Source organism: Pelodiscus sinensis, chromosome 1, assembly GCF_049634645.1.
Source record: "Pelodiscus sinensis isolate JC-2024 chromosome 1, ASM4963464v1, whole genome shotgun sequence".
Lineage (NCBI taxonomy): Eukaryota > Metazoa > Chordata > Testudines > Trionychidae > Pelodiscus > Pelodiscus sinensis.
Genome location: NC_134711.1, coordinates 293,129,576 through 293,146,510, shown reverse-complemented (window position 1 = coordinate 293,146,510; position 16,935 = coordinate 293,129,576). Strand labels below are relative to the sequence as shown.

Here is a 16,935-nt window from a genome sequence, read left to right as displayed (position 1 = left end):
AACACTCTTTCGAACTAACTAGTTCTATTCTGAAATATCTTAGTCTGCATATACAGAGCAGGCAGTTATTTTGAAATAGTGTCAAAATACTGTCAAGCTGGAGGACTTCTTACTCCAACTCCTGTAACCCTCATTGTATGAGGAGTGGGGGTATATCTACACTAGCACCCTCGTACGAGCTAGGGAGGCTAATGAGGGCGACCGAAATTGCAAATGAAGCACGGGATTTAAATATCCTGCGCTTCATTAGCATGTTCCCGGCCAGTCGCCATTTTAGAAATTGACTACTCCAAAGTACCTGCCCGAATTAGTTGTTATTCCTCCTGCAATTAGGTTTACCAGCTAATTTGAGTTAGGGCTTTAATTCGGAATCCCATTTCACTGCCGTGTGTAGACGTGGGCAGTTACTTCGGGCTAGTCAATTTCTAAAATGGCGATCAGCCGGGAACATGCTAATGAAGCGCAGGATATTTAAATCCCGCACTTCATTTGCAATTTCGGTCGCCCTCATTAGCCTCCCTAGATCGAATTAGGGGGCTAGTGTAGACATTCCCTAAGGGAAGTTGGAGGAAGAGTGCTTTATTTCAAAATAAGTGCAGTGTAGATGCTCCCTATTTCAAAATAAGCTATTTTGAAATAAGATCTGCAATTGACATAGCTCAATTTGCGTAGCTTATTTCGAGTTAAGCCCTGCAGTGTAGACACACCCTAAGCATCTATGCCTGTTCAGGATGACTTCAGTGGCACTATAAAGCAAGTGCTCTCATGAATAGATACTCTCCTGAGTGAAGGTCTCCCACCTGCTTATTCTTTAATAGCAAGCCTTTAACATGTCTATTCAAAGCTCCTGATAATGTGGAAAAGAACAGTCTTATGCAATGTGGCTGTGGCAGCCAGTTAATTCAGCCATGCTGTCAGAAGAAAAAAGTGCTCAGCAGCCTATATAGGAATGAATAAATCGGGGCATGGCTGAGGAATATTCATCCTCTTTTTGTAATAAATGTTGTTCTGGATTCTTTTTTATTGCAGCTCAGTAATGGAACTGAACCAGACTGTGTGTCATTTGGGGCTAAGCAAATCAATCCCATGGGTCTAGTACAGCCAGCAAATGCCATACTTTATGATTTTTACAACCCAGGTAAGCTGACCCAGGGGTATAGAAAAAATTAACATGAACCTATTTGGAAAGAGCAAAATGCCAAGACTGATTTTTTCCCTTCTGTCCGTTGAGCAGAAACCCTGGCATACTGGAATATGATGTGTGAGTCAGTTATTTTCTTACACTGCTTAATGAAACAACTCCCCTCTGAATAAAGATTGGTAATGTCACAATGAGGGAGCACTTTAACAGAGATCTTTTCAAGAAGTGAGCTCCTGATATGCATTTATTACAGGAAATACATATTTTACTTATATGGATTTGTTTAAGAGAACTTCTCATGCTTGCGTAAGATCAATCTCCACAGATCACACAGAGCACCAGCAGCAGTAGACAGAACTTACCCAAATTTGCCCCAGGGTCAGCTCTTAGGACAAAAGCACAGATCCTCAGAGGGAGTTAGGTGCCTAATGCAATACACTGAATAGGAGTGAACTGTACTTGCAAAAGAAAGGTACCATGATGTGAGGTTGCACAAAGGCCCACTTCATGTAGAACTTTAAAACAGTAAGAGTACGTCTACACTTGCTCGTTAGTTCGAGCTAGGTAGGGTAATTAGGGCAAGCGAAGTTGCAAACGAAGCCCGGGATTTAAATATCCCGGGCTTCATTTGCATGTTCCCAGGCGCCGCCGTTTTTAAATCCCCCTTAGTCCAAACTCCGTGCCCGTGGCTACACGCAGCACGGAGTAGGTAGTTCAATTTAAAAATCCTAATTTGAACTACCATTACTCCTCATTGAATGGAATGAGGAGTAACGGTAGTTTGAATTAGGATCTTTAATTCGAACTACCTACTCCGTGCTGCTTGTAGCCGCAGGCACGGAGTTCGGACTAAGAGGGATTTAAAAATGGCGGCGCCTGGGAACATGCAAATGAAGCCCGGGATATTTAAATCCCAGGCTTCAGTTGCAACTCCACTTGCCCTAATTACCCTACGTAGCTTGAACTAATGAGCTAGTGTAGACTTACCCTAAGGTTGTTAAGTTCTTTTTCTGTTTGGGCTGCCCCTGCAAGCAGATGAGGATAGCAGAGAACATGAAAATGCCTGAGCTCTAAAGTGCAAGCAACCACTTAGGGCCCAGTCTAAGCCGCCATCCTGGTATGTTTAGACTCCGACCTTCCTCATCTGCTATCATTCTGAGCATAATAATAATAATAATATATATATTTTATATATAGTGCCCATATATAAAAAGGGAAATAAGAACAACCCAGGAAACTACAGACCTATCAGTTTAACTTCTGTGCCAGAAAAGATAATGGAGCAAGTAATTAAGGAAATCACCTGCAAATATCTGGAAGGATAGTAACAGCCAGCATAAATTTGTAAAGAACAAATCATGTCAAACCGATCTGATAGCTTTCTTTGATAGGATAACAAGTCTTGTGGATAAGGGAGAAGCGGTGGATGTGGTATATCTAGACTTTAGTAAGTCATTTGAAACGGTCTCTCATGATCTTCTTATCAATAAACTAGGCAAATATACCTTACATAGGGCTACTATAGGTGGGTACATAACTGGCTGGATAACCGTTCTCAGAGAGTAGTTATTAATGGTTTACAATCTTGCTAGAAGGATATAACAAGTGGAGTTCCGCAGGGATCTGTTCTGGGACCAGTTCTGAAAGAATTGGGCTGGTTTAGTTTGAAAAGGAGAGGACTGAGAAGGGACATGATAGCAGTTTTCAGGTATCTAAAAGGGTGTCACAAGGAGGAGGGAGAAAAATTGTTCTCCTTAGCCGCTGATGGACAAGAAGCAATAGGCTTAAATTGCAGCAAAGGAGGTTTAAGCTGGACATTAGGAAAAACTTCCTGTCAGGGTGATTAAACACTGGAATAAATTGCCTAGGGAGGTTGTGGAATCTCCATCTCTGGAGATATTTATGGACAGGTTAGATAGACATCTATCAGGGATGGTTTAGACAGTGCTTGGTCCTGCTATGAGGGCAGGGGACTGGACTCTATGACCTCTCGAGGTCTCTTCCAGTTCTAGTGTTCTATGATTCTATAATGAAAGGACTAGATCTGCAGCTGGTGTAAGTTGACCTAGGTCCGTGGAAGTCAAAGGAGCCTTGCTGATTTACACCATCTAGCTGATAGAAAGATGGCTCATAGGACAAAGGTCCTTAATAGAAATTATTTAAAGCTTGTAAATTAATGTTTACTGTTTCCATTTTTAAACAGATGTTTTCTGCAGTGAAACAAAGAAGAAACAGGGGATTTAAAATTAAACTGATTATTCAGTTGGAATCCAAACAATCAGTTCCCTTCCCATATTATAGATTTAAGGCACTGCAGTTGCTTACTCAGGTAGCACAGACGATCCCTTAGTGCACTAGCAAAGTTTGATTGCAAAGATGAAGTCTGCAACTTCTGTTCGTCGCCACCTTTTCCAATGTTGTTTTTCTTCTTTAGGGAGAAAATGCAGTGTATTTTACAATGCGCCCAGACATAGTGCCATGTTAACCAAACTGTGCCATGGAAAGGTTTGCCAGTGCGCTGAAGGTAAGGGATGGATAAATATGATTGAATCAGTTCCAAAGAAATTCATTCCTTCATAGTAGCTGTTCATAGATACAAGGCCAGAAGGTCAATTATGATCATCTAGTCTGACCTGCATTACACAGGCCATAGAACATCATCCCATACTATCTGCACCAAGACTACCATAACTTCTATTTGAAAGCTGTCCAGGCTTCCTTTAAAGTTTCAGTCCGATAAAAAAGTCCACCACATCTCAGGTACATTGTTCCAATAATTAGTACTGCTGTGTTAAAAAATTGTGTCTTATTTGTGAATTTGTTTACCTTTAGCTTCCAGTAATTTGTTTCTCTCAAGATAAAGTGGGATTGCTGACTATATATTTAAATTGTTCCATCTAGGTCCCTGTCCAAAAAGAAGAATGACTTTCAATAAAGCCATGACAACGGATACACGTAAAAGCTTTGCCTGCTACCAACCTGTTGTAGACTATGGTAAGGCATGTGAGATGTTTGTCAATATCTTTAAAACTTGGTGTTTCTCTATAATGGTAAACTCTCTAAATTGAATCTCTCCTAAACTGGGCAGAATTTCTGTGTCTGGCTTGGAGTCTGTCTGGAATGGGGAGAGGAGTGGGTACTAGGGCAGGCATTCTGAACAAAGGAGAGGAAAGGAAAGGTTTCTAAAGAATTCATCTGGGCTCGGGAGAAGGGCAGAGAGTTGATGATGGGAAGTCTGGCTGGGCAGGGGTTTTAGGGTAGGAATCATACCAGTATGTTACTCTGGTTCAGAGAAGACTGGTGATATTAGAGCCTCTGGCCTCACGGTCCCTAGTGTTAGGTAATAGTAAGTCCTATTTTTTATATAGCAGTTTTCATCAATAGGTCTCAAGTGGCTTCACAACCTGTAGTGTATTTTCTTCACGCACCCCCGTAAGGGTAAGGAAGCACTGCACAGATAAGGACTGAGGCCCAGGGAGGTGACATGACATGCCCCAGGCCACTCCCAAGACTGCCATCTGTTGGGAATTGAACCTACATCTCCCATAGCCTAAACTAATGTCTCAGCCACTGAATTATCCTTTTCTTCTGGTAGGAAGGGATAGCAAAGAGTGGATGACTCCTAGTTTTCTTCCTTCCAAAACTTGCTGAGCTAGCTAATACCCTTTGTATATTAATGTGTGTCTATGGCTCCTTTCTAGGATATGCCGAGCACAGGAGATCCTGGAGAGAGACTCTGGCTCAGCAGCTTTAGTGGTCTACATATGAATTCAGTGGTAGGACAAAGGTAGATCTTTCCCAGTGCAGCAGTCCAGGAAACCTACTGGTATAGACCGGTCTGTGTCCATGTAGAGGATAATGTTACATTTGGCAGGGTGGGTTCAATCCCACAAACTCCTGATCAGTGTCTGCCTAGCCAGGTATGTTCTAGATGCACATGGTGTCTTTCAGTTTTGCAGCCCTCTCATGTACCACTTGGTAGCACTTCTGCCGCTGTGCTGAAAATCACTTAAATACGTCTACACTGCAGGGTTTTTCCGGGATATGGAAAAACTCCACCGCGTCCAGGGATTGCGTTTGCTCTTCCGCTTTTTTTTTTTTTTGCGGAAGTACAAACGCACTCTTTTGGAAGCCCTGTCTTCCTCATTCCATGAGGAAGAAGGGACCTTCCGAAAGAGGAGGCCAAATTTAATGTAGATGGGCTAATTTCAGAAAAGCCTCTTCCGAAAAAAAGTCAGAAAAAGCTACACAAAATGTGCTCTGAAAAACAGCTGTAGTGTAGACCTTAAATGTATTTGATTTTCCTTTCTGTATGCTATTTACCATTTTCATCCATCCTCACACAATTACTGTCCTGTTGCAGCATACCATGTAAAGATCCTTGGGATGATCCAAAAGAATGCTTTTGATTATTTTGAGGCCAGAGTCCAAAGAATCCTAAAAGCCTGTAAGTATAATACTTTGTATTCATTTACAGCAAAATCTGTCTGTCTCTCAGTAAGGTGTTTTTTTCCCCTACCAAACCAGTAGCATTCTCAGGACAATAATACACATTCCATAGTTCTGTTTTCTGTGTTTTAACAGAAATGCTCTGGCACTGTACTAGAGAATAAATGAAAAATCTGTTTGTTTTAAAAGCAGGACAGAGATAGAGATTTGCTAGTAATGAGGTACAATCATACTAAAAATGGGTGAATATCCACAGGTTTTAAGTTGGAATTCAACTTAGAATAATCATACAGGCCCTTGAAGCCTCTTTGAGTCTGTAAAGTAAGGCCGAGAATCTTATGCAAGCAGGCTTTCTAGTGAGATTCCTGGACTTTCACTCCTGTCCCAGCTAGGAGAACCTAGAGACCTACCTGCTTTTCCTCATGCTGTTTCAGCATACTGTCAGTTCCAATCCCATGGGAAATGAAAGTGGTGAAAATATATCTAAACATTTAAGAGACACCAAAATCTTTGGCTCAAAGGAACCAGTGAATCTTTCCAGAAGACTGGAAGAATAAAATGCTACCCACTAGGAGCAATACATATTCCCTTTCACAGAGAGAATACCCATGGAGAGAGAGTTTTATTATTAGATTTTTTTTGCACGTCTTGCATTCCAGATTGTTTCTCTGAAGGGAAGGAACTGATCTTTTCTTCTCATGGTGGACAGAGTTTGTTACTTACTAGCTTTATATCAGTTGAAAAGAACAAGGATTTGTCTTAGAGATAGAGGATCAAATATTTCTCAAGGTTTTTAGGTTGTCATGTAGGATATGTCGAGACTGGTGGGTTTTTCCGGGATTCCTCCGGTATCCTGGAGAAACTCCACCGTGTCCAGGGAACGCCTTTGCTCTTACACTTTTTTTGCAGAAGAGCAAACATGCTCTTTCAGGGAGCTCTGTATACCTCATTTTATGAGGAATAAGGGCTCCGCCGAAAGAGGAGGCTTTCCCGCCATTTGGCCCTGTCTAGACGGGGTCAAATGGCAGAAAAGCCTCCTCTGGAAAAGCAATCAGAAAAAGATACGCAAATTGTGGAACACAATTTGCGTAGCTTTTTCTGATGAAAGCGTGTTGTCTTCTAGTCCTAGCCATAGTGTGATAGTATTGAACTGTACTGCTGTTGGGCATGGTTAGACCTATATGATCCAGTCAGTGTTTCTGGTCTTTTAAAGGCTTCTCTCAGATTCATTTCCATGTGGCAGGATGAGCACTGTACACAGTGGTGAGTGCTCAGAGCCAATAGCTGGATTATAAAGTCCAATTAGCTGATGAACTATAGAGAATAGCCCTTCCTGCCTGGATTTTGTACCTGTAGTGAGAGAAGAGATTTTTCTTTGCTCCCATTGTTGCAATCACACAGTCCTGCAGAAGAATTGAAGCCAGGGGTGGGAAATACTGGACTGTGGGCTGGATCCAGTCTGCTAGGGACAGCTCCTGAAGACCTCTGCCACTATATTCACCTGCATCATTGTTCCTGGCCAATTGGAACTGCAGGAAGTGGTATCCTGGTCTGTGCCACTTCTCGCCTCTCTCATTGGCCAGGATCAGCGATCCACTACCAACAGGAGTTGCGATCACCAGTATCTGTGGCTGTGCAGGCAAATATGGTGTTGGTAGCTCACCAGGAACTAACCCTGGTGAACTGCTGCTGTGTTATTGCCCATCCCTGATTTATTCTGATGGTGGGTGAGTTCAAAGGAAATTTTGTGACACCACCATTTTAGTCCCTCATCTACACACTTCCATTTTCATAGTTCATCAGCAAGTCATGACAGGCTTCACACTAGTTGTGAGGGACCAAGAGAATAAGATCCCAGGGGAAGTTCAGCCACTGTGGACAAAAGTTGATTGTAGTAGCTTGTCAACCTCTTGATCTTTTTGCTGGGAGGTTTGCTTTCCCAGAGCAATCAAAAAACTTAAAAGTTCCAAAAGCTTCCATGGTCATGACAGCCTTGTTGGTTCATTGGTTATATGTTTCTTGTAAGGGGCTGGAGTTCCAGCTCTCCAGATTCACAGTGTTGTGACTTCCAGACAGCTTGAATAAGGGTTCTTAGAAGAAAGAGCTGATTCACAGGAGTAATGGCATAATAAATCAGTGTGCAAGTGTGAGGAGTGGAAGCAGGGAAGATTTTGTATAGATATATTTCAGATTAGTTTGGTTATTTCAGTGACCTAGAAGATTTACCTGATGTTGCTCGGGTCCTTAACTCAAGTTTTCTTCATTGAAATCATTGTTCTGGTGTGGAGCAGGGAGAGGGGTTCGGTATGCAGGCTGCCCTGGGTAGAGAGGACAACCCTGGCCCTCTCTCACTGCAGCAGTTTGGGGCCAGGTGAGAAACACTTCTTCATGGCTGCTGCAGCTCCAGCGGGCACAGCCAGGGGAAGGGTGCATATCCCCCATCTGGGGGACAGACAAATAGACAGACACACAAACAGACAAACTCTCTGAAATATATAGTAAAATAGCTGTCTGTTGCTCCACTCATGTCCCTGCTGGCTCAATGGTGTTTAGCTTTCCTGGTCCCTATCTCTGGCCTCTTGCTGCCCCTTGTGGTCATTCTACAATGCTCCCTCCTATCAAGCGCCTCCCTTTTATGAGAAAAAAAAATCAAATGCAGGCACATCCCATTGTCCTGACACAACCAAACCCTGACCTTGCTTTAAGTTAGATTAAGAGGAAGCTCCATACCAAATTTGGTGGTCCTAACTCTTGCCACTTAGAAAGAGTTCTTGAACAAACGGACTCACAGATGAATGGACACAGACAAATAGATGCACATTTCTGAATTATATAGTAAGATTACTGGATGTGTTCTGGATTAATATTTGTAACGTGCTCTGAGATCCTCAGGTGGACTGCACTTTGAAATGTAATATCATAGGCCGTGTCCAGACTCAGGGTTTTTTTCGGGAAAAGTAGCCTTTTCCCGAAAAAACTTCCCCTGCGTCCAGACTCAAGCCGCGTTCTTTCGAAATTATTTCGAAAGAACGCAGCTTTTCTTTCGATGGCGGTAAACCTCATTTCACGAGGAAGAACGCCTTCTTTCGAAAGTTCCTCTTTCGAAAGAAGGCGTTCTTCAATGTAAAGAGGCCGTCTTCGAAAGAGAGCATCCAGACTCGCTGGGTGCTCTCTTTCGAAAAAGCGGATTTCTCTTTCGAAAGATCCGCCTGCAGTCTAGACGCGATCTTTCGAAAGAGGCTCTTTCGAAAGATGCTTTCGAAAGAGCCTCTTTCGAAAGAAGCCTGCAGTCTAGACATAGCCATAGTGGTAAATGGTGAGCAGCTATTCCTGATTTTACAGAAGAACAGAGATGTGTAGAAATCGATAGGTTTAAGGATTCTAATGGGGTCTCCTGCAATGGAGGCTAAATAATTTAGCAAGCGCTAAACAGCCAAAAACCAATATTAACCTTGGAAGCTTAAGTTTTGTTACCTAATTATTTGGAAGAGAGTGGAGGGGGATGAGTGCTCAGGACTGAGGGCCATTACCACAGCTTATTGGTTTCATTAGTAGATTTCCACATCCTTCACTGTGCATGTGCAGTGGTGATGCAATAATGACAAATATTTTATGTGCCAGAGGGTACAGTGAGTGCTGTCAAATACGTTTTAATAGCCATCAGCCTTGGTACTGTTTACAGGTTCATTAATAAAATGCCAGAACAAAAAAATCTGCTTCCAATTTGAAGTGTATGTGATAAGAGCTAGACCAGGAGTTCCCAAACTTTTTGCTGGCAAAGCCTCACTTTAATGAAGTCTTTCTGGTCAGGATGCCAGACAGCCTGCAAGACACTATTCTGAAGAGCAAAATGGCATCCTCCACACAGCAGGACTTCATAAGCACCCATGCTTCACAGAGGATGCCGTACATGGAAGGGCATGCTGTGGGGCACAAAATGGTATCCTCTGTACTGTAGGGCTTGTAGCATTCCCCATCCTCTGATAGTGCGACTGCACTTGGGGAGTCATGACCCACAATTTGGGAATTGCTGGGCTAGACCCTTCAGTGGCCTACACCCTGGGTGTTATTTACACCAGTGCCAAGCAACTTACAAAAGAATGGAAATAGAATACACTTCCTTTGCATTGAGTGTACATGACGCCACAGGACGTACATGCTGGACAATCTGTCCCTGAACATTTTGTTTTACCATTGAAGAAAACATAGTTCTTATTGGGAATACTAAAGACTTTTTTCTTTTAACTAAGATCAGACAGAAGCAATTTATGGTACTTTCTTTGTTTCCACAATAGCTGGTGACAAAACCATCCAGACAGATGATCTCCGGCAGTTCTTAAAGCGTGTGTCTTGTGAATTAAAAGTGGAGGTTGGCAAGCAATATCTTCTGATGGGGAAAGATGGGCAAACCATTGACTGCAACAACAAGTGAGTAAAGTGTATACTTTGCTGACAATAACATGGCAAGGTCTGTCAACAGGTACTGAACTGTGAGATGGCCTGTGAGTCAGATGTGCCAAGATCTTCTAGGGAAATCTGCAACTGAGGAATACTATTGTTATTAGCATGATACTTTTATAAAGGATTGGGCCAAATTTCGGCACTGATTCTGCTGCCCTTGTCCCTCAGCAAAGGCACAGGCGAAAAGGCCATTGCACTGAACAATGCAGCTGCCCCAAAGCATTTCTTATCAAATAAGAGGCTATTCCCTATTGTGCTTTGGTAACCCACATGCCTACTGGGTGTGGTTCACTATCCCATGTAGTGGCACTTAGACCACTTACAGAGAGAAAGGATGAGTTTCCTCTAAAGCCTTAACTGAGAGCCAGTTAGCTTTACAGCTGTCCAGTTTTAAATAACTGAAGCACTATGACTTTTACCATCTTTATGCTTCAGAGGGGTAGCCAAGTTAGTCTGTAACTGGAAAACTTAAAAAACAATGAATGGTCTAGCACAGTGTTTCCCAGTTTTATTTGGCTGAGGAACCCTTTTCAGCTTTTCAAAATTTCAAGGAACCCCTAGGTTTGTCAAGCAAAAAAAAAGGGGGGTGGGGTGAGGAGGAGAGAGGGACCCACCAATTCATGACCCAATACCCCCCTCCCCCATCTCCTTTCTGTGAGGCCTCATCTGCTCTGTTCCCCTCCTCTCCATCACTTGCTATATCCAGCCCTTATACTTGTCTCAACCTAGTGAGTGAGGTGTGGGGTGGGAATGAGGGATTTGGGTGTGGGAAGGGGTGAGAAGTACAAGCTCTGGGAGGGAATTTGGATGCAGCAGAAAGGGCTGTTGACTCAGGGAGGGGGCTCTAGGCTGGGGAGTGTTGGGTTCAGGTGGAAGGTTGGGGTGCTGAGCAAGCCAGGGCTTGTGGATATGAGGGTGCAGGAGTTTGGGCTGGATATGTGAGGGACTCAGGGCCATAGGGTTGTGAGTATGATGGGCTCAGGACACAGATTTGTGATGTGTGGATGGTGGAGGAACGTTGTTGCAGAAGACTGAGGATGTGGGGATGCAGGAGTGTGGGGATGTAAGAGGCTCAGGACGGGGGTTCCAGTGTATGATAGGCTCAGATTTGGGGTCAGGTGGTGCAGGAGTGTTATGATGTTGCAGTGAAATGGGGGTTTGGTCCCAATTGGGGGCTTGTTGGCCTGGCTTCATTTTTAAATAAAATATTATGTCAAACTCAAAAGGTTTAGCATTGTCTTTATATGTGAGAGGGGTGAGGAACCTGTTTTGAGTCAAAGGTCACTGACCCACAGAAAAGTCAGTTGGGGCCACACAAGTGAGATGCAAAAAAACAAAAAAAAGCTCCTCCAAAAACCCCCAAGCCTCACTAATGTGGTCCCAAATGTGCTGGTGGGGGTAGGGGACAGAGTACTAGTGGGTGCTGGGGAGAGGGTGCTGCTGGGTGGAAGGATGCTGGCTCAGGTGGCAGGGTGCTGGGGCAAGGTGCTGGGACAGGCAGGTGGCAGGGTGCTGGGGTCAGGGACATGGTCCTGCTGGGCACTAGGGTGACTGGCAGGGTGCTGGGACAAGGAACAGGGTGCTGCTGGGTGCTAGCGTGGATGGCAGGGTGCTGGGGCTGGGGCCAGGGCCAGGGCCAGGGTGGTGCTGAGTCCTGGGGTGTGAGGCAAGGTGCTGGGGCCAGGGCGGTGCTAGGGTGGATGGCAGGGCTGCCAAGGAGCGGGATAGGGATGGGGTGCAGGATCTGGGAGGGAGCTGGGGGGCAGAAGGGGACAAGGTCTGGGAAGGGTGCAGACCAGATAGGTAGGGTGCAGAAGCAGGCTGGATGTAGGGTGTCTGGCTACGAGGGAGAGTGCGAGGAGGGGACTTGGGTAGGAGTTGGACCTCCCTGATCTGGCACCCTCTAGACCTGACTGGTCCCAGATGAGGAATTTTTGGACCAGGGGAGGTCATTTCAGGGCTCCTGGTCCCCCCCTTCCCCACTAGGCTTCTTTGCACCTCTATCCCCTGCAACCAAACTAAGCTGCCCACCCCTGCTGGTTCCCTGCACTTCCCCCAAAACCATCACTCACAATCCAAGGGAGTGCAGCACCAGTTCCCTGCAGCCCCTCACAGCCCAGCTGAGCTGCCCATCTGTTCTGTATGCCCTCCCCCATCCACCTCAGCCCAGCTGAGCCCTGCACTGGTTCCCTGCATGCCTCCCCCACAGCACAGCTGATCCCCGTTTCCCTGAACCTCCTCCAAGCCCCACAAAACTGCTGAGCCAAGAGCTGATTCCCTGTCTCTCCCTCCCCTTGTGTCTAGCCCCGGTTCCCAGCACCTCCCTCCTCCTGCAGTGAAACTGAGCTCTGAACTCCACACACACACACACACACACACCCCAGCCCAGCCCCCCAGACCTCCCCACTCTGCAACCCAGCTGAGCTCAATTTCCCTGCACCTTCCCCCAAACCATGTAGACATGCTGAGCCAGTGCTGATTCCCTGCCCCTGCCTTCCTCCCTCCCCCTGGCTGTGTCTACACTGGCACGATCTTGCGCCAAAGCGGCTGCTCTTGCGCAAAAATGTGCTGCCTGTCTACACTGGCCGTGTGTTCTTGCACAAGTACACTAACGTTCTCATGTATGAAATCAGGGCTTCTTCCACAAGAACTACAATGTTCCCACTCAGGAACAAGCCCTTTTGAGCAACTATTCTTGTGCAAGAGGCCAGTGTAGATAGGCAACACGAATTTCTTGAGCAAGAAAGCCCTATGGCTAAAATGGCCATCGGCACTTTCTTGGACAAGAGAGTGTCTACACTGCCATAGGTGCTCTTGTGCAAAAGCATAGCTCACACATAGAAGAGTGGATGTGTTCTTGCACAAGAAACAACCAGTGTAGACATAGCCTAAGAGTTTCCTCACATGAGCAAAATGAATTTTGTGTTGTGCACCAGTACTGAGTTCATGTGGATTGTTTGGATGTGCCACCCAAGTTAGTAATAAATATTTTTAAACCTCTACCTTTTCCCTCTGCTGCCATGTCAGCTTCCCTGGTGCCTGCTGCCCCCCGACTCCTCACCCTCCTCTGCTGTCCTGACTCCTGCTCTTCTCACTGTCCTCAGCCCTCCTGCAACCTGCCCCCCTCCACCAGCACTTCTCTCCTCCCTGTGCCCACTTCTCCAGTAGCCCCACTCTGATCATGTGAGCTACCCCTCCTCATTCCCTCTTCTAACACCTCCTTCTACACACCTGCCCTGCGTATCTCCTCTGATGGTGGTCCCTCCACTGGGCAGGTTTCTGCCCAGAATCCCCTGGCACCTGCACCTTCTCTTACCCCTGCATCCTCCTGGTGCCTCCCCCTTCCCTCACTTCCCCTGCCCCCTTTGCTCCATTTTTCCCTGATGCCCACCCCTCACCACCCTCTGCCCCCATTCTCCTCATGCCCCTCTGCCCTCTCACACGACTTGCTCCAACCCAGCATTCCTCATGCCCACCCCTTCTTTCAAGTCTTCTCCGAGCACCTCCCCTCACCCCTCTAGCCCCCAATGCTCTTACCCTCTCCCCTCCCAGCATCACCCTGTCCCCCTCCCACTGACACCTCCTCTCCCCTCCTGCCCTTTTCCTCATTGTCTGTGCTTGGCCCCCTGGCAATTGTCTCTCTTCCACCCCTGTCCCTTTGGTGCAGTGGTCCCCAACCACTGGAGGTTGCCAGGCGCCAGGGGGTGTGGCCGTTCGCCCGCCGGGCGCCAGAGGGCGGGGACACTTGCGCACCTGGGGGCAGGCCCCCCCCAAGTGCCGCAAGCCCGGGGCCGGCGCCTCCCCCAAATGCCACGTGCCCGGGGCCGCCCCGCCCCCAGAGCGCGGGCGGCCAATCTGCAGCGCTCCCGGAGCCGGCGCTCATTTTCAGGGAAGGTTGCGCATGGCAGGGACAGGTCCGGGGGAGAGACACTCTGGGGCCGGGCTGGGAGGACTCTCACGCAAGGGGTCGGGACCAGCTTCATGCTGGCTAGCCGGCTCTCTCTCTCTTTTTCAGAGGGGGCGGGGGAGCGCCGGCTCCTCGTGGAACCCCTCGTTGTGCTCCGTGGAACCCCAGGGTTCCGCGGAGCACCAATTGGGAAACACTGGTCTAGCAGCACCTTAAAGACAAACAAAACATGTAAATGGTATCATGAGTTTTGTGGGCACAGCCCACTTCTTCAGAAGTGGGTTGTGCCCACGAAAGCTCATGATACCATCTACATGTACCATCTTTATGGTCATCTACCACTAACCAGCTGTATATGTGCTCAGAGTCTGCCTATGTCTCCTTACTTCAGTTTTATCCCATTATTCCTCTATGTACCTCCTTGTACCTCCTTAGCAAGACCTCTTTCTGAGCTGGGGAATCTCAGAAATTCTGGTTTGTGTGATATTTTTCCCATTTCCCTTCACTACAGTTTGAACCCCCCAAAGCTCAGGATTAAATTTAGCTCAATCTATCACAATTACCTTGGTTTAAATCCCAAGCCATATATCAGCCAGGACTGCCCTAATCCAAAGCTTGTTCCGATTTGAGAGAACCATTTGCTGAGACCAGACTAGGTTTCATGTTTGGTGTAAATCTGAAACCAGGCAATGTTCATCTGGCCTAGGGCCAGATTCATGGCTGGTACAACACCATTGACCTCAGAGTTGTAAGCCCAAGAACAAATCAGACCTTCAGGGTTTATAATTACTCTTCAGATACTTTAGGCAAACTCTGTTTCAACACTAATACCTCCTTTGTTATTACAATTGTTACATAGGATGCAGTACTTCCTTGATTCACAAACTTGGATAGAGGAGATTCCAGATGCCGACACATGCAAAGCCACCATTCGCCGGAAACCTTGTGCTCAACTCCATGATTTTATGAATGAATATGAGATAAAAAAATGCATAGTTTGAAACTTGGTGTCATATAATTTACCCCATATCTGTTACTGCTCCTCTTTCCCTTTTCTGATATGGCCCATGAAGCATTAAAGTTCTAGGAACATGTAACAGAGCCAGTTTTGTTGCTGTGTGTACTTCTGTGAATAATTGGCTGCTCCCTGAATGGGATTTATTAATGGACAGGGATAGTGGTGGTATTATTATTTCAAATGCACAAACCTTTCCTTGAATCAAAGGGTACATCTAGACAGCACCCTTCTGCTGGAATAGCACCAAATTTCAAAATGAGGCACTATTCCGACAAATTCCTTAACCCTTGTGGAATGGGGGAATCAGACAACAAACCGATTCGGGAACTAGCGGGCGCTTTTAAAGATGTGGCATTGCTATTTCAAGATACTTCCGTTATCCTGAAAGAGCAATGCAGTCTAGATGTACCCAAAGACTACAACCTGATCACTACTAGGAAATTAGGCCCACATAACTACAATGCACGGGCTATAAAACATTCACACCTCTAACCAAAGGAGAGACGAAGAAAATTGTTCCTACACAACTGTTGCAGTTGCCATTAATTGCTGTGTTTGTTGTCTGATTCCGGCTTGTACAGCAATAGCTAGAAATGTTTCAGCTGTACCATTGTAGTGTAGACTTTACCTACAGTAGGAAAGGGTAGGAGTAGGCTGAAATAGCTTCAGCTCTCAGAAATGAGGATTTTTTTGCACCTTTGAGAGATGTAGCTGTAACAAATATAAATTCCTAGTGTGAGCTAGGAAGTAGAGCCCTTAGAAATATATAAAATGGATGTTTGTATCAGGATGCCCTGAGAGAGGCACATATCTCTGAAAACAATTAAGGGAGTAGATGATTGACCTATATATACAAAATAAACACATCTTTGGTCAATTAGAAACCTGGTATAGCAATTATGACTTTCTGGATCAGTCAATCAGGGTATCTTAAACATTCAGGCTACGTCTACACTGGCATGATTTTCCGAAAATGCTTTAAACGGAAAACTTTTCCGTTAAAAGCATTTTCGGAAAAGCATGTCTAGATTGGCAGGATGCTTTTCCGCAAAAGCACTTTTTGTGGAAAAGCATCCGTGGCCAATCTAGGCGCGGTTTTCCACAAAAAAGCCCCAATCGCCATTTTCGCGATCGGGGCTTTTTTGCGGAAAACACTACAGTGCTGTTTACACTGGCCCTTTTGCACAAAAGTCTTTCAGAAAAAGACTTTTGCCCGAACGGGAGCAGCATAGTATTTCCGGAAAAGTACTGACGATCTTACATAAGATCGTCAGTGCTTTTCCGGAAATTCAAGCGGCCAGTGTAGACAGCTGGCAAGTTTTTCGGCAAAATCAGATGATTTTGCGGAAAAACTTGCCAGTCTAGACACAGCCATACAGTAAAACTCCAGTGGTCCGGCATCTAGTGGTCCGGCACTCCTGATGGTCCAGCACCAACTGGAACCCAGAAGTGCTGGACAATTGGAGCTGCTCTGCTCCCGGTTTCCCCGATTCAGCCGCTGCTGAAACTGACCAGCGGCTGACTCCGGGAAGCCCGGGGCAGAGCACCCGAGCTGCTCTGCCCCGGGCTTCCCAGAGTCAGCCGCTGGTCAGTTTTAGCAGCAGCTGACTCGGGGAAGTCTGGGGCAGAGCAGCTGGGGTGCTGCCGGGTTGGTCCCGTAGCGCTGAGGGGTGCATCCCCTCCACTCCATCCTAGACTCCTCATAGCCCCCGCCCCCTTCCAATAGTCCAGCATATTTGATATTCCGGCACCCCCTGGGTCCTAAAGGTGCCATATTATCGGAAGTTTACTGTAATAAGGCTTTTCTCTGACTCAGCCAATCAGGAAAAGGGATATTGAGGAATTAGAAGTGAGGGAAGTATTCAGATGAGGGTGATAAGAATGAAATTGGACACAGCAAATTGCTCATAAAGCAAGACAGATAAGAAGGGGAAGTGATGAAAACATAACAAAAAATAG

The 16,935-nt window shown here is 46.0% G+C and overlaps 1 protein-coding gene across 1 annotated transcript in view; it reads left to right on the top strand.

The window, feature by feature from the left end:
• LOC102454722 (complement C4-A) overlaps nt 1–15,059 on the top strand; it is an 82,002-nt gene extending 66,943 nt beyond the window's left edge. The window contains exons 37-42 of the mRNA XM_075919120.1: nt 1,030–1,138; nt 3,576–3,665; nt 4,043–4,135; nt 5,505–5,588; nt 9,886–10,018; nt 14,818–15,059. Coding sequence (XP_075775235.1) covers nt 1,030–1,138; nt 3,576–3,665; nt 4,043–4,135; nt 5,505–5,588; nt 9,886–10,018; nt 14,818–14,959 — 651 coding nt within the window. The 3' untranslated portion in view covers nt 14,960–15,059. The remainder of the gene's footprint in view (nt 1–1,029; nt 1,139–3,575; nt 3,666–4,042; nt 4,136–5,504; nt 5,589–9,885; nt 10,019–14,817) is intronic.
• The last annotated feature ends 1,876 nt before the right edge of the window (nt 15,060–16,935 follow it).